This window comes from Plectropomus leopardus, chromosome 3, assembly GCF_026936395.1.
Source record: "Plectropomus leopardus strain MGB_pleo_1.0 chromosome 3, ASM2693639v1, whole genome shotgun sequence".
Lineage (NCBI taxonomy): Eukaryota > Metazoa > Chordata > Actinopteri > Perciformes > Serranidae > Plectropomus > Plectropomus leopardus.
The window spans coordinates 31,136,666-31,160,237 of NC_142178.1; the positions used below are offsets into that span (position 1 = coordinate 31,136,666).

At 40.3% G+C, this 23,572-nt stretch overlaps 1 protein-coding gene across 8 annotated transcripts in view; it reads right to left on the reverse strand.

Annotated features, from left to right (window-relative positions):
* Nucleotides 1–23,572, reverse strand: part of tenm3 (teneurin transmembrane protein 3) — a 496,888-nt gene that overhangs the window by 15,757 nt on the left and 457,559 nt on the right. For all 8 annotated transcript variants that reach the window (XM_088073250.1, XM_088073247.1, XM_088073283.1 and 5 more), the window contains 6 exons: nt 22,854–22,958; nt 20,665–20,795; nt 16,308–16,477; nt 15,335–15,461; nt 1,495–1,692; nt 1,135–1,194 (listed from right to left, as the gene is read on the reverse strand). In XM_088073250.1, the coding sequence (XP_087929376.1) occupies nt 1,135–1,194; nt 1,495–1,692; nt 15,335–15,461; nt 16,308–16,477; nt 20,665–20,795; nt 22,854–22,958 (791 nt within the window). The remainder of the gene's footprint in view (nt 1–1,134; nt 1,195–1,494; nt 1,693–15,334; nt 15,462–16,307; nt 16,478–20,664; nt 20,796–22,853; nt 22,959–23,572) is intronic.

Consider the following 23,572-nt stretch of genomic DNA (forward strand, 5'->3'; position numbering starts at 1 on the left):
AGAGAAACAAAACAGAGCAGTATGTGTTTACAATGTTGGACTTATAATGAGTCCCATTCATCCAGAATCAGCTTGACCATGAGCTAACCTCAATGACTGCCATCAACTGACATGAGTGGTTTATTCAAGCTCTCAGAGCCCTTGTTCATTCTCTGCTGCAGCTGCTGCTCATGCATATCACCTGCCTCACCACCATCCGAGCGTCCACTTGACCCTGTTTCATGATGTTTCAAGCTGTATTGATCTCTCCCTGGCATCACTTACAATGAGCGCAAAAAACAGAGTCTTGGTGTAAAAAAAAAGATCTTCTTTCTATTTATTACCTATTTATTTTATTATGGTTGTTTTATATTTGTAATTCATAACAAGATACTATGATGTATTCGTGCCTACTTCTGTAAATGGTTTATGTTAATAATTTTCACTGCAACGAAGGGATAAGATGATACTGCTATGATACTGTTAAAGATAAAAAACATTGTATTTATTAGCTATAAACTACATATGTACTTTAACATAAACAAATATAAAAATGAACATGAATTTACATATACATACATATTAATAATAATTATATATATACAGTACTGTGCAAGGCTACCATTAGGCCACAATTGATTTTTTGTTTTAGAAAAGTTGTAATGAGGATATAATATATACAATTATTGCTTAGTCTTTTTATTAAGATACAAAGAATACAGAGAACATATACAATGTTTTAAAACAGCAAAACAGTCAAAACAAAATGGCTTCTTCTGACTGAAGTCAATATTTAGTGTGAAACATGGAATCATACGACCATACCAAAACGTAGCTCAAACAATCAATACTGAACTTTGGACATATCTTGAATGCAACCTGGAGTAAATACACCAGAAGATTAGTACTGTAAATCTCATATTGCCTGCCTAAGAGTTCAAGACATGCTGAGTGGAAATGGAGGTCACAGTAAATATTTATAACTTAAGCCTGATGTTTTCTTCTGAAATATTTCCATTTTTAATACTGTATACTGGTTGTATTTTAGTTAAGAGACTACTGAGAAATAAATACATATGTATGGTCATTATAATCTTGCTAAAATAAAGTTCAAAGTGGCCTAAGACTTCTCCAAAAAAAGAGTAAATCTCATACCTGTCTGCGATATTTGTACAGTATACGGCGTCCAGTGCCTAGATGGGCGACTCTGAGAAGCTGAGGAGAGAGAGGAAAAAGCACCGGAGATGAGCACTTAAAATGATAATGAGATGAGATGAATAAGTTGCTGATCAGTATCAAACAACATTTATTGGAAAAGACATTCATCATAACTTCAAGTCAGCCTTTCAGAATTGACTACGGTGAGACTTGAGATTTAAATGTAGGGCTGCCTTACAAATACAAAACAATATACTGTAGAACTATAATGTCTGCTAATAATAAAAAAAAGCAGAAAAACAAAGACTCCTATCAAACGATGTGAATGTAAGTCTTATTACACACACAGCCACACACCTGTCCATCTTCAGAGTAGTCCACAGTGACAGACGCATTGCTCTCTGGAGGGGTGTAGATGTTCCTGTAGTATCCTATGGATCTGATGGTCTGCATGGTGTGTCGAGCCACACTGGGCATGGTGACAGCTGACAGACGGTCCCCTGAGTCATAGTCAAAGATGTACTGGTGCTGGCTGTGCAGCAGTAAGACCATGGACTGTTGGAAAGAGAGTAGAATAAAGGAAAACATGTAACATGCCAGTAAAAGACCGTAGAAGCAAAAAGAGACACTTAACATCTACACAATGTTGTGGAAAATCTTATAAATATCCATATATGAATAAAAAATGCAGCTTTTGATTAGTTTGGGGTTAAAGAAAAACTTCCATCATATCCAGGAAGCACTTTGTTGAGAGGTAAGGACATATATTTAACCACAGACTGGATGTTTGTATTTAACATGTAGCTCCTTACACACAAGTGTTGTTTATATCATGAACCTTATGGTCCATGACACTGTAGAACATCCACATCAATCCACATTATAAAGAAATGAAGGACTCAAGTATAATTGGCAGTATATCTTTCAATCAGCTTTTATTAGATGAATATCTTGATTATTTTTTGCCATCTGCTGAGGCTGTGCCCCACTGGACCTTATGCAAAATCCCTCCTGCATCAGAGTTAAGACAGCTCTCCTTGCATTTTAAGTAGTGCTTTATTTACAGTCCTCTGGGGACATTACCTGCCAGCTAAGAGTAGCTATTTAGTTGAGGCATATGTGGCGTCTGTGCATGTGTGTGTTCTATAAGATCCAGATCCATCACACCTGTGCCTGCCTTCTTTCATGGTTTACACTGTGGAAAGAATCAATTTAAAAGATTTCACTGTTTGTTTTCATGGCTCTTAATGTGCTTCCCATTTTGTTTATTTATTAGGGCCTTTAACCCTTCAGGTTACTGGCATTTTGTTAGACTGAGCAGAGCACTGCATCATCATTCATGCATTACCCTCATAAGCTCATCCGCTGCTCATAAATATAATTAATCAGGTGGATTAATCTGCTGATTTACTCTTGCCAAGACTGCTGCTGCAGCTCCTTCCACCACTCCTACGTCCCCCAACATTCTGGCAGTAAACCATATAACATACGATGTAATATTCATGTTTGTGTTTCCTTAGCCCATTATCCTTAGCTTATATTTAAGTTCAATGCCAATGCAGGAGGCAGTGTTCATGCAACAAGAAGGAAAGAAAGGATGTAGAATTTGGGGTGGTGTGCAGGTAGCAAATTGGACTTTAATGAAGATTTTAGTTTGCATGACGTTTAAGACCTGCAAATAAGTTTTGTCTTTTTATTGACTATAATCACAATCCTTTCTCTAATTACATCTTTTCAGCCATTACAGATATTACAGATTACAGATATCTGAATGGAATCAGTTCCATGATTCCATGCTTTCGTTCAAATATCTGTAATATCAGAGCAAAAGTTGGCGGGTAATCAATGTAATCTGCGATTTTGCTCCACCGTTTACTTCAATTACGCACTGTGCAATGCCCTCTATTGATTACTCATCCATGATTATAATGGTTGCACTCAAAAAACTGTATAAACTTGGGCTGGTTTGACAAATATGACAATATGCCCTGAGATTAGCTAAATAAGTGGATTGGCGTGCAAGTCTGTCGGACTATGGTGAACGGTCAAAAACATGAAAAAAGTCAGCACACTGTAGCTCCCTTATTTGCAATTTATCGACACATCCACAGGTGACGCTTTAAGCTCATTCTATTCTTCAGACTGAACAGTGAGCTTCAGAGAGGTGTCTGAAGAAGAGCATGAGCTACAAACATCACTTGCAGATGTGTTAAATTACACATAATAAAGCTGCAATGTTCAGACTTTTTTCATGTTGTTGACTGCTATTCTTCTTGTCCAGAACCTGCCTGAAATGTTTTTTGGGATGCGCAAATCTACTATACTTTTCACACTATGGTGATATAGTGGAGCTGGAGGACGCGCCTGCAGTTCCTCAGTCAGCTACAACAGCAACGGAAATAGAGCTGTGTATAGACCGAGGACGGCGTGTGGACACTTCTCTACCGCTGTAGGAGATGTGAATGGAAACACATCTAACATGCTAATGCACATCCAACAGCAATACTCAGACATGTGATCACTAGAACAAGGAAAAAAAAAGCAACTTGTATTCTAAATTTTCAGTTTCATAACATAACAGATGCCTTTCAGTTTTAGAGCCTGTTGTGACCGGTTGCTTTTTGGTAAAGTGTTGATTTAGTGCTGTATAATACAGAAGTGTCTGAAATGTTCTTACTTTTAAATTGAAAATATACCAGCGCTGCCAGTATGCTACAGTATCTCAGTCCCCTGGAAGAGGGTTCTGTCTGTCTTTGTTACACTCTGGCAATACAATTGGTTTACTGAAGGGGGTAGCAGCTCAAATTCTCTGAGAACCCCTTTCAAAAAGAAAAAGAAGAGCCTTTTACACCATGTCATTGTATGATCAATTTCTATCAATGTTCAGTTCCTTAAAGCGAGTGTGTCTGACTGAACGAGCTGCTGGCTGTTATGAGGTCATCAACAATTGTGAAAAGCTGCTCTTGTGTCTTTTTTTAAAAAAGTGCTTCATCAATATAAGTGACACGTTTCAGAAATATTTGACATGGTAGTTTAGCTTTCTACATAATAGATTGTTATTCACAAATAAAACTTTGTATTTGACTGAAAAGCACTCATTCGTCTGCCAGAGTCTGATCCTGGTGATTGCGCCTTTTTGCAGTTTGTGGAACTGGACCACATGTGTTATTGAACAGTCACACACAAAAGCACAAAAAGAGCAAGGACAGTTATAAAACGATGTTGGAAAAAAAAGAGAGAATCTTTTTTTTATTTTTCCAAGTGAATAGTTCATGGTCTGTACATTTTCAACCAACCTTCAGGAAGAAAAAGCCCAACATTTCCTATAAAAAAGCCGACATGGCAGCTCAGGTCAAGGAAATAGCTTTCAAATTAAAACACAGCAACACGTTTGCTGGACAAACATCTATAACTTCTACAACTGGGATGCCCTGCTACTTCATTTGTCCCACAGGCATTTTCCACAGTGCATTGGCACTCAGGCCTGGGGCTAAGCACGCACTGTTCTTCGACAGGATGAATAAAACTGTTCCATCTGTGTAGCATAAAGTGACACCAATCGCCTCTGGTTGTTCAAAAGAAAAGACAAAACCATCATTTTCATAAATCCTCTGGGAGCCTCCTGCACTGTGATTAGTAGTGGACAATAATCTGAAAAGTAAGGTGAATGCAGATCTAAACTATTAAAAAGGACAGCGGCAACTCGTCTTTGTCTGGAAGATAAAAACACAAGCTCTCTTGGGTGAGTGCTCCTTGCCTCAGGCATCAGTAAAGATCACCTTGACCTCCAGCTGCACAGGTCAGAGGAGTGAGACTCTGTTAAGCTGCTAAAGTGGCTCATGAGGAAATGATAGTGCGCTTTTTTGCAGTCTTGCTCTGAATTAAACGGGCTTGATGTATTATTGTACATTAGTGTTTTATGTCTCTAATACACTGTGACATTGGGGTTTGTGTTGCCAAAGAGCAGCTTGAGGTTGAGTTAAATTCTTGTTGAGTTGACTCATTTGGATTTTTATGTATCTGAAACTGTTAAATGGTTTCTATCACCTGTTGAGTATGTCTTCTTTGCTGGTTTTAAATAGGGATGATCGCAATTAGTTGACTCATGAATTAAACCCAGTAGTGGACAAATTATTCAGATGCTTTACTTGAGTGAAAGTACTACTACCATACCGTAAAAATATCAGTCCTAATATTAAATACTAAAGCTGTGAAATGTTCTTGCATTAAAAATGACTTAAACGATTATCAAAACACCCTACAGAAAACTACAAGTATAACAGCTTCTTCTAGACATGTTCTTGCAGGCAAATATTCTGTAACCAACAGGGCGTTGTTATGTTTTACCTGCTTGTAAGACTTACCGCTATTCAAATATTTTATTACCTCTGTGATTTACATTCTCTTTGGATTTTTTACATAAAAATTATTTTATTGTTTTGATCTATTTTCTATTTACAGATTCCTTTACTCCACCAAACGCCTGGAGTAATAGTACAATATTTACTTCTGAATTGCAATTGCATAAAGTGTTAAGTGGCATGGCATTAAAATAGTCAAACAAAGTATAAGTACCTCAAATGTGTACTTAAGTGCAGTACTCGAGTAAACTTACTTATTCATATTTCACCACTGATTTAACATTGCAACCCTCGGCTCCAGACATACTAGTCAGTTAAACCTATTATTAAATCAATCAATCAAATCAAATCTTTATTTGTATGGCACTTTTCATACAAAGAGTAACACAAAGTGCCTCACAGAGATTAAAAACAATAACAGAAATGAAAAACATTAATGAAAATCAAGAAAAATACAGACAGCCTGACCCTCCCACCCCCACCTAGACGTACGCAACAACACACACACAATCATGTAGATATTCCCACACATATTATTAAGGCACCTAACATCCACCCTTACCACCCACACACGCACACATACACCAACACACACCAATTGTTACTAAAGAGACATGGCTAGGCACTGAGACCTGAGGCGAGGGAGAAGCACTTTTTGGGGTTAACCTCACTGAGAGAGGTCACGGTCCAGCACTGGGCGCCGCTTATACAGAGACCATCCCAACCTGGCGGACAGGAGTGCCCGCACCAAGATGCCGAGCCCTCTAGCCACCCGGGCCGAAACAGTCCACGGTACAGCACCCCCAATGGTGGACCAGAGACCACTCCCAGTCCGGTAGGCCCCGATGAGGAAACACTGGAGCTAAAAACTAACACAATAAAATAAGGTAAAGAACATAAAACCTAAGAACGTAAGGGACTGAAACAGTAAAATAAGACAAAGAATACAAGTGCACAGTAAAATAGATTAAAGGTTATAACCGCTAATAATTAGATAGATAAATAAATGGGAGACTAAAACAGTGGGATAAGATAAAATAAAAAAGGAGAATAAATAAATAAATAGTTGATTAGTTAGTTAAAAGCCTGATTGAAAAGATGGGTCTTGAGCCTCTTTTTAAAAACCTCAACACTGTCTGTGATCCTGAGGTTCTCCGGGAGGCTGTTCCACAGACGGGGGCCATAGTAACTGAAAGCCGCCTCCCCATTTCTTTTAGAGCTAACTTGTGGTATGGTTAAAAGGTTAGTGCCGGAGGACCTCAGGGTCCATGAGGGGTTGATAAGGTAAAAGCAGCTCAGTTAGGTAAGAAGGCCCAAGACCTTTGAGACACTTAAAACAAGTAAAAGAACCTTAAAATCAATCCTGAAACGCACGGGAGCCAATGAAGCGATTTTAAAACCGATGTAATATGCTCCGCCCTCTGGTCCTCAGCACTGGCGGGCCGAAGTTCTGCAATAGTTGTAAATTGAAATGCTCTTTTGGGAAGACCAGAGAGCAGGGCATTACAATAATCTAGACGACAAGAGATAAAGCATGCATCAGTACCTCCGTGCTGGCCTGAGAGAAACGGCGGACTCTGGCTATGTTCTTTAGATGATAAAAACCAATTTTTGTTGTGTTTTTGATGTGTGGGATAAAAGTAGCTCAGAGTCAAAAATCACACCCAGATTTGTTACAGATTGTGATGTTCTAAAAGCCTGTAACTTTGGTAAAAGTCTCTCTCTTTCTGGCCTTCAGGACCGATGACTAAAACCTCTGTTTTGTCCTGGTTGAGCTGTAGGAAATTTGCTGCCATCCATGAATTTATGTCTGAAATGCAGTTAAAAAGGGCATCAATAGGCCCTGTGTCATCAGGAGACACAGCGATGTACAGTTGAGTATCGTCAGCATAACTATGAAAGCTGATGCGTGACTCCTGATGTGACGTCCCCAAGGGAAGCATGTACAGATTAAAAAGAGTTGGGCCTAAATTGACCCTTGGGAACCCCACACTTTATCTCATGGATTCCTGAGGAACATGTATCCATACTTACAAAGAAGTGTCGATCTGTGAGGTAGGAGTGAAACCAGTTCAGAACAGTACCAGAGAGGCCGACCAGGTTCCTCAGTCTATTTAATAAAATGTGATGGTCTACTGTATCGAAGGCGGCGGTTAGATCCAGTAGTACCAAGACAGTGATTTTATGGTTATCTAAGTTGAGCCTGATGTCATTTAAAATCTTTACAAGGGCCGCCTCGGTACTGTGATTCATCCTAAAACCAGACTGACACCTCTCTAAAATGTTATTTGTGGTTAAAAGTCATTTGCCACTTGGTTAAACACAAGTTTTTCCAAGATTTTACTTAAGAATGGTAAGTTCGATACAGGTCGATAATTATTAAAATGTTAGATCTAATTGCTCTTTCTTCAGAAGGGTTTCACCACCGCTTTAAAGGAGGTGGGAAGACACCGTCTGAAGAGAGCACCACCATGTATATCAATTGTTCCTCAAAGAATGCATGAAACGCTTTAAAAATGGAGTGGGAATTGGGTCTAAGAGGCAGGTTGTGGGCTTTACTTGGGAGAGAAAACCTCGACCAAGTGTCCTCAAGATCTACCAGGGAAAACTCTCCAGTGTTTCCTCCGGTAAAATCAATGATCCGGGTGAGTAGACACTTAAATCTGATGCGTAAAGACTCGATCTGATGTCATTGATTTTACTTCTGAAGTGGTCTGCAAAATCCTCACAAAGGGCATCACTTGGTATCTTGGAGGGTCTATTAAAATTTGCATTTGTTAAAAGGTCGATTGTGGAGAAGAGGAATTTTGGGTTGGTTTTATGGTCGTTGATTAATTTTTGAAAGTGAGAAATTCTTGCTCTGTTTGACAGTGTTATTGTAGGTTTTGAGGTGTTCACGGAATATTTCGTAGTGAACTGTTAACTTGACTTTCGCCATCTCCTCTCAGCACTCCTGCAGTTTCTCTTCAGCTTTTTGATGTTCATATTTCTCCAGGCGTGTGTAGGTTTTGTTTTAACAGTCTTCAATTGAAGTGGGGCCACTGTGTCCAGTGTTGTCTTTAATTTATTGTTAAAACTGTCAACAATGAAATCACATGGTGCTGGTAAAATATCTGCTGGAGTGCTCTGTAAAATCCGGATAAACTTTGCAGCCACTTCAGACGTTAGGTAGTTGCTTCCCTCACTGATCTCACCGGGCCTCCTGCTGATTAAAACTGGTGACTGTAAAAACACACAAAAGTGGTCAGACACAGCCAGATCCACAACAGATGGCCCACCAATGGACAGGCCATAAGTTATGACCAGGTCCAGGGTGCGCCCCCTGCTGTGAGTTGGCTGTGTGACATGCTGTCTAAAATCTAGGCAGTGTAAAAGGTTTAAAAATTCTCTGGACACTGTGTCTGAGGAATTGTCCATGTGCAAGTTAAAATCACCAGTTATTAAAATTCTATTGTATTTACTATAGATAATTGATAAAAGTTCGGAAAATTCATTGATAAAAGATGATGAGTACCTGGGTGGTCTGTAGACGGTTAGCAAAGAATGGGGTTGCTAAAAACAAAGGCATGATACTCAAAATGATAAGTTGTTAAAATACTTCATTTGAGCACATGTTAATCTTTGTAATTGAAGCAGTTCCGCCTCCTTTTTTGCCCTCTCGAGTTGAAAATAAAAAGTTAAAATTTGGTGGGGAAGCCTCAGTGAGAACGACAGGTGCATCAGTGCCAAGCCATGTCTCTGTCAGTAGAATGATGTCTAAGTCGTTGTCTACAATAATATCATTTATAATAAATGATTTGTTTAAAAGGAGCGCATATTCAGGACAGCTATTTTAGTGTCTGCACTGGGACGGTGCTTGTCACCTCCAACTCGGGGGATTTTAAATACAGTTATTTCTATGAACAGACCCTGGTCTTACCTGTCTGTTGTTTGTAATTTGGTTTTGATTGTCTGAATATTATCCTGCGCCTGTATAGGGGTGGGTGACAGTGGAGGTGAAGGTAATTGGGAGGCAGGGGGTCTGGAAGTGCGTGTGTCATTAGTGAGTCATGAGGAGGTGGTGGAGCATGAACGGATAGTCAAGTCAATATACACAGATAAAAGATGTAAACCATTCTTGTTTGGGTGGAGGCCGTGTTTGAAAAAAGGTGGGCCTGTTTAAAAAAAGCTGCAAAAGTTGTCAACAAATGGGATACCTTTTCCCAGCAGTATCCCTTCAACCACACGTGCAGCTGACTACGGAGGTGGTGACGTCACCGTAACGAGGGGGGGAGCGGCCTGAGATAATTAACCGCTTCCCGTGTCCAGCAGCAGGTGGTCAATTAGGGGTGGCGAAAGTCCCGCTTAAGAAGTCTGACTGCTGGTATTTTAGGTCGTTGATGCCGGCCTCCATGACCAGTGTAGAGGCTGAGCTGGCGCTGAGCACTCAGCTGCAGAGCGGAGGATGCAACGCGCCCTGACCTGTGCGCCAGGGGTGGCAGAAGGTCCGCCGCCATGCACTGCCACGTGCCTGACCATGGAGGTCCCAACCACCAGCACAGAGGGGCAGGTGCGCCTCTCCGAAAAGTGCATTTTGTGACTGGGCCATGGATGGTGGAGAGCGGGCCGTGTGGCTCCGTGCCTCACGGAGGAATTCCCAGGTAAGCTCCCAGCGGAGGAGCGCTGTTTGTCAAAGCAGCACGAACACTGGTCAAATCAGACCCGTTAGGACCCGGTGGTGTCGGTCGCTGGGAGCCGGGGCAGCCACTGCCCTGCTGAGGTATCCGAACCCGGCTGCTATGGGTGGTCGCGGGATGTCTTCGACAGCGTTTTCAGCAGCCTCATACGCGTGGCCGAAGACGTTGCCCGGGATGGCAGCTGTTGGTCCCGGACTCCAGCGGCGCAGCGGTGGGGCCCACCCGGAGGCTGCAGCGGAGATGACAGACCGGTGCGGCAGCGGGCGCCCGCTGCCTTGGTGCCCGCCGATGAGGAGGGACCTGTGGGACCGGGTGGAGGAGTGTCTCCTGGGTGGTGAGCTGCGGTCACCGCGTCGGTCCGAGGCGGGGACTGTGCAGCAGCCTCTGGAGGGGAGCCAGACCCTGACCATCGCCTGGAGCACCAGCATACCAAGTGGACAGAGCCTCAAAGCGGTTGGAGAGTAGGAGTGAGGCGAGGTGGTTCCAGCCAAGGTCCTAGATCGGCCACGGGTAACCACCTCAGCCCATGAGCGCTGGAGACGCGGGGTGGAGCAGAAGGATGGCCGCGGACCGGTGGGATCCCAGGGCACCGTGTCCTGGAGAGCCGCTGAATACGAGGAGATCCGGAGACATTGCTCGTGGGCGATGGTCATACACTGGTCCAGCTGGGCTTCCTTTACCCTCAGTTCCTGGAGAGCCGGCGGACATCATTCAACAGGTCAGCGATCTTTTTTCCGCTTTCCTTAGTTGGAGATGATGGTCTTTCAGGGACATAATGGCGGTAGCCATGTAGCATAGCTTAGTTAGCTAAGAAGCTCGCGATAAACAGAGGACAAACCGGATTTTCCTGGTCACTTCTGTTTAGTTTGTCGTCTGTGTTCGTCTGCGTTTGTGCCACCAAGGCAGTTAGTTTGTCCGCAGAAGTTGTGTGAGTTTAAAAGCTTAAAAGTTTACACAGGAGCGAGCGATTAGCCTAGCCACCAGGCTAAAAACAAACCTGCTAAGCTAGTCCATAGAGTCCGGTAGGCCGGATAAACTAAAGACCCAAACGTGCGATGGTTAAAATCTTCGACCTCGTTAAAAGATGAAGGTAAAACAACCACAGTCTAAAAGTAAGAAGTATAAGAAGTCGCTTTAAAAGTAGAGAAAAACGTTAGTTCATGACAGAGTAACTGGCCGTACGCTCAAAACACGCAAAACGCTGACGCATGCGCAAAACCAAAACAACAACAACAAGCACAGTTACATGAAATACAAGACATGCTTTCCTTATTTGTCCAGCACCCCATTGACTCAGTAAGTCAATGATTATCATTTCATATAATTATATTTAAGCAGGGAAAATGCCTATAGATTTATTTTCCTAAAGAACATTGTTTTCAATAAATGTTATTTATTAACTTTTAGCCATTTTTTAAAATTGTTTTTTAAATTTTAGACTACTTAATATTCTAAGTTTGAACTTCTCTTTAAATGTCCGCGAAATAAGTTGTAAGGAACATCCCTAATTTTTACCTCTGTGTTTATTTGACTGTGAGGCTTATTATTTTTTGGGACAACAAAGATCTGTAATTGATTACAGTACTTACAGAGAAATACATGAGCATACCAACCACTCAACTGTGCTCATAATGTTCATCATAAATTACAGTATGTTGCATCCATATAGATGCAGTTATGATGTTGCATGTGTATTACTGTGCATGATGAATTCTGCTTTTCGACACTGTTTCCCAAAGAAAGTATTTTCAGCAAGGAGAGAAAGTGACAGATGGAGGAAGGAAGTGAATGAAAAACAAGTGCAAGAGAAGGCGAGAGTGTGAGCACGGAGTGACACATGGAGTAATAGAATATGGCTCATTTATTCACCGAGCCGGGATGATCTCTTTTCTATTTTGTCTCCTCCTCACATCCCTTGTTTTGTCCCCTGTTTGGTGCCCTCACTCACTCACCATTTTTATCTTTAGTCTGCTTCTTTCTCTTTCACTTGTCTTTATTTCAATCCCTTTGTCAGTCTCTCCTGTTTTATTCATTATTGACTAGGTTCTTGCTTCCATCAGCCCCTAAAAAACTGTCACACACTAAAAAAGAAAAAATACCAGTTTTTTTTTTCCTTATAGTTTCCTCAGTAAGTTTCCCTTTTTGGCTTCATAACTTTTAACTCCATAATATATACTTTTCAGTAAAACACTACCACTTCAAAAACTTTACAACTCTTGTTAAGTTGGACTAATATACACTAGATCAGGGCCCACCAACTTTGCATCACCTCTACCCAAACTTATCACGTTTGGCCTATAACAATGATAAATGAAAATTCAAATGTTAGGAAAATAACTGTACGCATACCATTTTCATGTTTTTGGTTGAATCCACAAGGAGCTACTGGAGAGGGGAGCCTGTGGCTCCAGAGCTGCACGTTGCCTACTCCTGACCTAAATCATGAAATGTCTACTATAAGTTTAAAGTAAAAGCTAACCCCAGATTCACTCTCATTTGGTGCTTTGCCTTGCTATATTTGCGTTTCTTTTCTGAGTTGTCTCTTGGATGCCTGATGATTACAGTCTGGCACCTGGCTGCTACTTTTTTAATAAAGCCCCAACCTCAACTGAGCGCTGTGGGGTACACGCCCAGTAAAAGTCCCAAATGCAGAAAATAATCAAGTACAGGCAGAAGGTAGAGTCTCTACAGACAAATACACAACCACACACTTCAAGTGGGTCATAAACGATGACTGAGAAAGATTACTTCTGTATGAGTTGATACAATATCTTCTGGGAGAATCCTGCATAGTATAACTTTAACGAAATTATATATTAATGATATGTGATGTATTGAATCTCCTGCAAAATGCATTAGGAGTACTGTTACTATGCACTATGTATAAACCTGCTTATTTGCTCTCTCTTACTTTCTTTTAGCCTTTTGACCCTGTTAATTCATTTATTTCTCTCTCATTGTTTCTTCCTCTCTCCTTACATCTCATACTATATCACTCCTGTTCCCTTACTACCACTCTTGTCTCTCTTCATCCACGATTTCTCTCCCTGTATGTCAGCCTCTCACTCTCTCTGTGTAACACGCTTTAACTAAGCTCCCACCATCCCCTGGGTCTTGTTTCCACAGTAGTACCGCTGTCTTTGCAGTCTCCCTTAAAGATCCCTCTCTGTCTCTCTCCCTCCATCTCTCTCTATCAGTCATTTCTTTCAGCAGGCACAAACAAGGTCTGTTGCTGTTTAGTGTCGGGCTCTGCCTGTCTGCTCCTCTGTCTTCCCCGAGCATACAAACACAAAAAGGGTCTGATTTATCCCTCCTGTCGTCTCCTCCTCGTCCTTCTCGCACTATTAATTTTTTTACGCCCCAGCTCTTGTACTACAGGGAATCCCCTCTCTTGTCCTCTTTAAGAGACAGTGTGGGTTGTTTCTTTGTATTTAAAGTCACTCTTTTAAATTATCTTTTTTCCTTTAGTTACCTCATCTTTACTCAAGTCCTCTTTTCTTCAACAAAAGTCGCTGGCTTTTTGAGTGCAGTCCTTTTTATTGCTCTATCCTCCTTCACTCATCTTTTCTCCATAAGAAAGTAAGTAAGTCAGTCATGCATTTTACAGCCATCTATATTCAACAGTGAAATACCCCTGGGATTGCTGGGAAAACTCTGTTACAGATCCCAAACTGCCAGGTGTAACGGAACAGATGCTACTTTGCCTTTCCACATTTTCATTACCATTCAATGTCACTGTAAGCCTGCCGATTCCAAAGCACACTGAGAGCTGATTGACTCGTTTTTAATCTGCGTCCACAACCTGCAAGTCTCATTCGCCTTGAAATGTAGTAAAAAGAGTCGATACCAAATTAGCTTTAAAATCTAACACATATAAACTGTGACCTGTCCTGGAACTCAGTCAGACATTTTCAACCATCACAGAGCTCTTGGAAGGGAAGAGAAACATATGTTTTCTTTCCTTCTTAACCATTACATGCCATTTCCTCTCCTCTCCTCTCCTCTCCTCTCTTTTCCACTCTCTCGGGAGGTGAGCTGTCTGTTTGTGAGTACAGTCTTTGTGGCTGCTTGTTTTCCTCACTAGCTTTGTGACAGTACATTTTACACAGGGGAAAAACCTCAATTAGTGTTGCCTGCTTTGTTTGACCAGAATTTATGGCAAACAGAGTAACCTTGCTTTGTGTGTGGAAGAAACAGAGAACAAACTCTCTCTCGCTCTCTCCCTCTCTCTGTATGTGTGGTGTGCGCACGCTTTGGCATGTCATTTATCTTTTTTTATTTTTCATCACGTCTCTGCAGAGTTGAGCAGCATCTCCATCACAGCACCTCCTTGAGGGAGAGCGTGTGTGGTTTTGTGTGTGTGAGCAGCATGTGTGTGTGTTATATAAATGTCCTTGAGTATGCTGTTATAACACACAGGTTATATTTATGCAGCATTACTTAAATATTTTTTTAAGACCTTTTTGTCTTGACCCTCATGAAATACACTGGATTTTTATCAGTTCTTAATTAAAGCCTTCAAAGTAGACTGTCAAACTAATGTCTTCAGTTGTTATATTGTTGTAAGTGATGCTTGTACATCATAGAGTACATAAGTAATAGACGTAGCTACCAAAGAGTCATCGACTGGTTTGTGTATTGCTGTTTTGAAGCCTTAAGTTTGGCATTGCGGCCTTCACCACCTTTTTTTTTTTTGGTTTGAGCCAGTAGGACAACATGTTGTGCGCAGTGGAGGAGTGAGGGGTGTATGTGACTCACAGACTGTGCTGAGGCCTCTCAGACAGCCTGTTAGTAAAGCGGCCTGTCCTTAAATATCCGTAACTTTTGGCCTTAACAAATTGTAAACTGGTGAGTTAAGTTGTCATGAATGTTGAAATTAGCTATGGAATACCAAAACTAAAACCATTTTTTGTACCAGGGTGTAAACGTGTAAATGTTTATTTCCACTGTAAAGTTGAGCAATTTAACATGGAGTTTCTACCGGGATTTACTTTGTTTTGGAAACACCGGCCATTCAAGGAACTGCAGTTTTTAGCACTTAAGTGTTAGCTTCATTTTTCAGGCCTGGAGGTTGCTGCTTGGTGTACATGTGATGGATTATACTGAAGTCTGTGAGGTGTGTACATTTATGTGAATGGCTTCCATTGTGTCATCATGTACCTTATCCAAATAAGTGTAGCTCCACGTCTTTCCATCAGCGAAGACTCTGGAAATGATTCTTCCCTGACTGTCGTACTCCCACCTCTCTGTGGTTGGACCCCTCTGGAGGCCAGTCACCTGCCCCGTACTACACACATGCACGCACACACACACACACGTACGCACGCACACAAACAATTTGAAGAAGGTTAATATGAAAGAAAGAAAGAAGTTCCTTTTAAAATGTTAGGTAGTCTCAGAGGCTGTATTAAAGTCACATATTTCACATTATCATTCACACCGTTCAGTATAATGCAATCCTGTACAGCACCACCAACCACTACAACCTTAATAATATGCACAAAGTAGAATCATCACCATGGTGACAAACAGTGTCAAAAAACTGAAAATGAAAACACTTTGCTAAAGTAGAATTCATGGGAGGGCTGTTGTAGTGAGTTGCCTGGGATTGTACAGGTGTACCTAATAAAGTGGCCAGTTAGTGTATGTGGAAATGGGTAAATGTGACTATGCTTACATCACTGATCACATAATTATACAGTGCTCTAAAGGTTCTGCAGCTGTTGAGAGGGACATTAACCTGTTCTCAAAGAATTTCATGTTAACCAAAATACCTCGACAGACCTTGAGAAGAATCGACTGAAAGTGGGAGATTTTTGTATTTATTTATTTATTTTTTTTATTGGACAGAAATGTGACGCTAGAGAAAACCTTTGTTCGCTCAACCAACTTATCCTACAAGTCAGGGTGCTCTCAACAGGTGTCTCCACGTGCACTTTAATGTGTACAAACAAGTGCTGTTAGATTTACAAAGTCATGCATCTATCAGAAACTCAGAGACTGTCCGTTTTTCACCGGGACCTTTGTTGGACTTTCCTTCAGAGCCCAAAGATATATTATAACCTTTTGCGGCTGAGTGTATTAGGTGGGGGACACCCTCAAACAATAAATAGCCCAATATATAAGTTTTTACCTGGAGTATGTCAAGTTAACTGACAGTAGCTTGCTGCTGGGAACCCAGAGTGTTGGATGACCTTGGGTGTCATAGATGATCTTCAGCAGGAACTTCCTGTGGTCATCGTAAATTTTCTCCGTTCGCAGTGTACGATCATAATCCACAGACAACAAGTTCCTACCATTCACCTGGAGGGGTGGAGACAAACAAATATTCAATAAATAGAGAAACTCTTGTGATCATATGACACTTTGATTAGCTGATACATGAAATGCTTCACATCTGAAACTGATTATATTACACGCAGCTTTCTGAATCCCTGCTGTGCTCTCCTTCAAAGTCAGAACATGACAAGAAGCCTAAAGCCTGTTAAAGCCTCCTATATGCTGCAATGTTGGTGTCACCCTACACTATGAAAGCGTTACATAGATCAAACACTACGGAACATGGAGCCATCGCAGTAGAAGGATTAAATAGTTAAGTTTGCCCTGAAGATGGCACTAGTGTTTATATTCCTGAGAGCATACATATATTGTGTAACCATGGCAATCTGCCTTTATGTTATGACATGTTTTAAATGATGCCAGAGGAAAGTTCACTGAATGGAAAGAGTTGATCCTTCGGGTATGAACATGCTCAGTTCATTAAAATTGGCCATTTGATTTTGTTTTTTGTGGACATACAGAAATGTGTGCTGGAGCAAATATCAAAAGAACCCCCCATAATTTTGTTTTCTTGCCAAACTTGCTCAGATTTAAACTCGTAACAAAAAAAGTTTTGTTTTTTTTTTAAATTTCAATGATTTTTATGACTTTTCCAGGCCTGGAAAATGTGGGATAAATGGAGATTAGGATGGGCCAAAAACACCAGGAAATTGGAACAAACATAACCTGATATAAATCTGAGGGAATTTTCAGAAATTATAGACCGGCAGGTCAGTTTGGGGCCAAATCAGGTCCTGGCAGAGAGTCACAGCTCTGAGAAAAGCTCACCAACTGACAGAGTGACAGGGAACAGACGTAATTATTATATTGGCTCAAATGTTACTCAGTCTGCTTTCCTTTTCTGTTAATGTTTTGGTCTAAAATAGAAATACAACAATAAACATGCTACAGGATGAAGGCTTAACAAACAGACAAACTAAATAAACCATACTAACAAAGCCAAGGTGCTTAATTCTTGTTAATACATAGCTGTTCAATTCAACATATGCGCCTCTGCCAGTGAATTAAAATAAACTTCTGATCCAAGACCCATAAAATACTGTAGCATCACAGAGCCAGCCAGCCACTCTTTATCGCTTTCTAAATGACGTGCTGTTTGTTCAAACTCCGATTTACGAAGACAGATAACCCAAGTTCTGAGCTAAACTCACCTTATGGATCCTTGAAGCAAGGGGAAATACTAAGAATCAGCCAAACCGTAGTTTTACAGACCTGTTTCATTAAAGAGAGAGTCTTGCTGGAAAATGTTCAAGAGTCATTTTTCTCATCTTTTTATTCAGCCACTCATTCATTCGTAAATTAGCACCAGTTGAATGCAGCGAGGTGAATAAAGGGGGCAGAGGAGGAGGATATTGGGACGATGGCTAGCAGCCAGCTGGATGAGAAACAAGACGGGACAGCAGCCAAAAGCCACGCAGAGTGTGAGCCACACCATATCAGGGGAAACAAATCATTCTGCAGATTGGCATGGCCTGTCATGTTCATAATGGATCAGAGCAAACCGTGACTTTTATTTCAGGACTCTCTGATAGTTCAGCCTTTTCTCTGCATAGAATTACTCAAACTAGACAGAAGTATTTACCTTACAACCCAGTATAGAGACACAGTACTGGAAGAAATTGAGACTGAAACAATGTATCCTTACTTAACAGTTCGTACGATATCCGAGTTTCCACGCATAGTCTGTATCATAGCAGCCAGACGCAAAAAAAGTATCTCAGCTAAAACCCTTTATACCCTTTTACCCTTTTGCACCCTTTATTGTGCCTCATTGCGTGTTTGTGCTCCGTTTGTGCCATTTAAAAATGAATAAGTGTTTAATTAGTTTTAGTTTTAGTTTTAATAGCCAACAATAAGGCTTATTTGGGCATCTGAGCAGAAAGCCTCATGGGCACCTCCCATTAGAGGTTTTCTGGGCACTTCCAACTGGTAGGAGGCTCCGGGGTAGACCCAGAACATGCTGGAGGGATTGTATATCTCATTTGGCAAGGGGACACCTCGGGATCCCCCAGTAAGAGATGGAAAGCATTGCTGGGGAGAGGGACGTCTGGAGTAACTGCTGCCCCCAAATTCCAGCCCCGGATAAGCAGATGAAAATGGATGCATGAATGGAATAAAGCTTATCTATAAGGCACTAAAATCAGGATAAATTAAGTACTTCACATTGTTAAGCAACCATTAATCTCCACAAGGGGGAAAATGAGCCAAGCCCCTGAACTATCTACTGATCTTAAATAATAGTTTGATTGAATCCACTGCATGTCTATCTTTAAAACAGTATTGACAAATGTATCATAAATTCATGATAAACAAATACATGTAGGGATTAAATCCCATCACCACATGTTCCTCATTCAGTCATCTCATAAAACGTGCTAGCGTTGACATTCTGTGTGTGACAGTCAGTGTTTCATTATTTCATCCAACAAGCTGCTTAAACATGCAGTTTCCCATTACCTCGCATCTTGCGCTCAACATACATTCCTCTGGGGGATTAGCACACCATAAAAAAACAGCATAAATATTAGCATTTAGCAGAAAGGCTGGACTAAAGTTCACTGCTGTTCATCCAGCCCCACAATCACCCCATCATCATTAACGACTTAAACTGGCATGTTGTTGCTGCTGCAGGACAGCTGGACTGTCACTGTTAGTGAAAACAAATTGTAATACACACTGATCACAAATGTGTAGCTGACATATACAGTATATACATGCTGTATTTGTGTCACCTTTGCACAGCCATTTACAAAAACACATCTACCTGCAACTCGTTATTGCAGGCTCACCATACAAAAGTCCCCATTACCACTAGTGGACCACACATGCTGTTACATTCATTAGGGTTTATTGGACCATGCTGAGAGTGGCACCAGTGTGTGGATCAAACTCTCTAGAGGCCACATGACTGCAGAGTTTCCTCCTATTAAGCTGTGCTAGTTAGAGAGCACTTCATGTAATATTCAAGCACTGCAGACAAATCACTGTCCCCTCCTCTCTAATAGCTTGTAAGAACAACAAACGCAGCGCCATAATAGACAGAAACTGAAACCTCTATGTAAACCACATCATGCTGCTCACAGAGGGGGACAAAATGATGGGAGTCACAGGACTCGGTGATTAGTGAGCGTTGCTGGGGCCACTCTGCGTGCGGTGTGTGTTCTCCCACTTTTTGTTCCAGTTTCTACTTCCAACTAGGGCTGGACAACACGATGATATTATATCGATATTATGACATGAGATATCATTTTAGATTTTGGATATCGTAAAAACGTAAGTGATGTCTTTTCCGAGTTTTAAAAAATGTATTACAGTAAAACTATAACATTCCATTTAATATTTTTACCCACTTAGTCATTATATCAACATTAGAGATGATAATTTATTAAAAATCTCATTGTGTTAATATTTTATAAAAGCACCAACAGTCAACCCTATAATATCATTGCAACATTGATAACAAAGTATTTGGTCAAAAATATCAAGATATTTAATTTCCTCCGTATCACCCAGCTCTACTTCCAAAAGTGCAGGTGACGAAATTGTCTGTCAATGTGAATGTACTCGTCTATACAATATGTATACTGTACAATACTGCCTTTGGTGAAAGTGCCTCTGAAGTTGTTGTTTTTTACTCTCATCTTGGTGTCAGCTACAGAGTCAACTAGATTCTATTTTAAGCATGGGAGATTTGAAAACAGGATAAGAGGCTTTCTGGCCACTGAAAGCACAGGCGTGGTTACTGAAAACTGCTCATTTTAGTTATCTGTTGTAAACTGGCTAATTGTTATAAGTGTCATGTTTGTTTGTTCTAAAAATCTTGTTTCAACTTTTTTTCCCGTTGTGTTTCCAGTCTGTTTGTTCTTTAATGTGAAATTCTTAATGCTGCTTGAAAAAGTGATTTTGAATCTCAATAGGCTATTCCTATTCAAAGGTTACATAAATACAGAAAGTGACATTCATGTAATAATCATATACTTATCCAATCAATACGTGACTGGTCCCTATCCACTGCAGCACAGGGACCGAACCAAATCCCATTTCAAATAAAAGGACATGCATGTCAGTCTATTTTCTCTTTCAGCTCAGTGATGATGCCAGTGATTGTATAGTAGTGTTTCTTTTGTTCTGTGTTTATGAAAAGGACTTACCCTGAGCTTTCTCCCAAAGACGATGACTTTTCCACGTGTCTGTTCCTTCCTGAACCTCCACTCCACCAGGTTTTGACCATTCTCTCCTGGAAGTGTCATGTTGCGTCGGGCTACAGTTGGGTTAGCAGCACCTAGAAATAGACAGGAAAAAGACATGAACACTGTAAATGAACTGTTTTTAACTTCATGGAAATATCCCTGGTACCTTGTGCACGACCTGTGGCGCTGCACAACTTTCTACAGTGCTTGGCAGATCATCCTAATAGTGTTAGTATTATGAAATCACTGAGTTCTTCTTTTTTTTTTTTTGCAAAATAAACATAATGCTTAAACAGTCAATTACAGTACAGATTTTGATACAGTGGCCATCAGCCTCTTTCAAAGGTTTAATCTTTTAATCTCAAAATGGATTTTGTATGTGGTTTAAAGCTGGAGTGGAGAACTTTTGTCTCCCCCCTCTGGCAGTGAAAATAATTACACGAACATTTTTGTTGCATGCTTTCGGTGTATGCTTGCAGGCAAGCTCGCAGCATCTTCTGCTTACTACAAAACTTTCCCTGGGGGCGATAAGCTTAATCAGCATTGTGTGAACTCTTTGCAAAGGGCTTAAATGTAAAAAAACATTCATTTATATGTAAAAGTCCAACATGTTACACATTGTATATAGTGTATATATTCTTATTGCTATTCTTGATTATGTATATCTTGTTGTTCATTGTGGTAGCTTTGCACACATATTTACATTTTTATATTTTTAACTTACATACTAGTTGTCTATAACTGTATTTTTTACATTTACATTTTTACATACCTATACACTCAGCATATTAACATACTTTTAAATTTTTACATACTTTATTACACACTGTGCTAATTGTTTACTCTTACTGTATTTCTATTTTCTATTTTTATTTACTTGTGCTGGTACTTATTGCTACTTACTATAATTATCTATGTTGGCATCAGAGCGACGAACGAACCATTTTCCCCCCAGGGATCAATTAAGTACTTCTGATTCTGATTCTTTAGTCCTTCTGTTGCTTGGCCACAATAAAGGGTGGATATTACTATTTAAAAAGAACAACATGAATATGTAATACTGTATCATCATATGTGCAGACTGTTAAACAAAATTGGTTTAAAAAAAAAAAAAAGTCCCACACTCCAACTTTAAATCTTCCAACACTGACCATTAAAAGCAGATCGCATGTCATATCAGCATATTGTAATTGCTACTAATCATTTTCCAAAGCATGCTGTAGTGCTTTAACTTTAGGTTGCAATCTCAAAATCAGCCTGCAAAGACTTGACACTTTAGTAAGTCATGAATCACGGCAAATATGACTTCCATATTTATTGTTTTGAAAGTTTTATTGCTGCAGTTTGGTAGGTCAGCTGCTAATGTAGGCTTGTAAATCTGAAAAGTCTGCACTACATCACCGTGCAATAAAAAGAAAACAAAGACAAAGAAAAGCAGGCATATTTATTATGACTAATCACCTACAGTGAATTCAGCACATTTCAAGTCTCTGTGAGGAGATTTTTACACTGTACTGTGATGGATGCAAACAAGGGGATATCAAGAAAGAAAATAGTCAGCAACAAAGCTAACTATAGAAGATTTGCAGTAAATGCACTGGAATGTGAAAAAACTGATATAGCTATACAAATGATCAGATCCAAATCATTAAAATGTGACATTTTGTGTTAATATTATGATATTTTCTGCTACTTGCAATGAAAATCAACTGCTTATGTGTCAAATCAAACTGTGAGCCAGCAACACTGTATCATTACAGCTGGACAAGCAGTGGCTTGTACCGAGTGTCAGAGTAGAACAACTGAAAACATGACACTGACACTCCACCATGATCCTTTTCACAAACAGGCCCATCACATGGTGTTTACCTGCAGAGAGCTGTGTTGGCAAAAGGCCTCTGACTAAGCATGCAACACAAAAACTCTAAGCTGAAAACCATTTACATGAAGATCTGATGCACGGCATACTGAGCAGATTATAACTCATTAACGCTCACCATGTGGATGATATACACCCAATGCTTTGCAAATTCTGCATCATGTAAAGCATGACACATGATTACAACCGATCTCTGACAGAATCATTTCGACATGAAACCTCTGATTAGACCACATTATAAATGCAAGGTAATACACTCAAAGCTGCATACCTGCCAGTATATGGGGCTCCGTCTGGTAGTGTGTGTCCATCCCGTTGGCATAGATAACCCTCAGTGAATGGTCATTACCCACCTGGTAGCTGTTACGAAGCTGATCTATATGACAGAGAGACAGAGAGACAATTACACCAAATGACAATAACAATATTTCACACTGATTCTATGTTTGTTTTTGTTATGTGATAGTTTTCAATGCATTGATTCAAAAACTGAGCAAATGCTTGGCTGACTTTAGGGGGAAGGAGTGTGAAAGAAGGACAAAGAAAGGATAGCAAGAAAGTGCAAATGAGGGAGATAAAGAGATGAATGTAAAGAGAGAAAACAGTGCAATTAATTTCAGTGGGCAGGGTCTGAACCTGCTAATGGAGCACAGAGCAGGTATTAACATCCCCCAGCCTCTTTTAATTAAGTTCCCCTTGACCTCTCGCAGGACTAATGGCTCTGTGTGTGTGTGTGTGCGTGTGTGTGTGTGTGTGTGTGTGTGTGCGCGCGCGCATGTGTGTGTGTGTGAGAGAGAGAGATAGACTCTTAAGCTTTAAAAATTTAAACTTCTTTCTCCTTTCTTCTGATATACTGTCAGGTAAGTGATTGAAAGATAGGTTGATCTTTCTACACACTAAAGTTTTTCTAAACAAAACTTTCGATGTCAACTTTATTGCAATATATATATATTTTTAAGGGCAAATTAAAAAGGAAAAAAATACACTTAA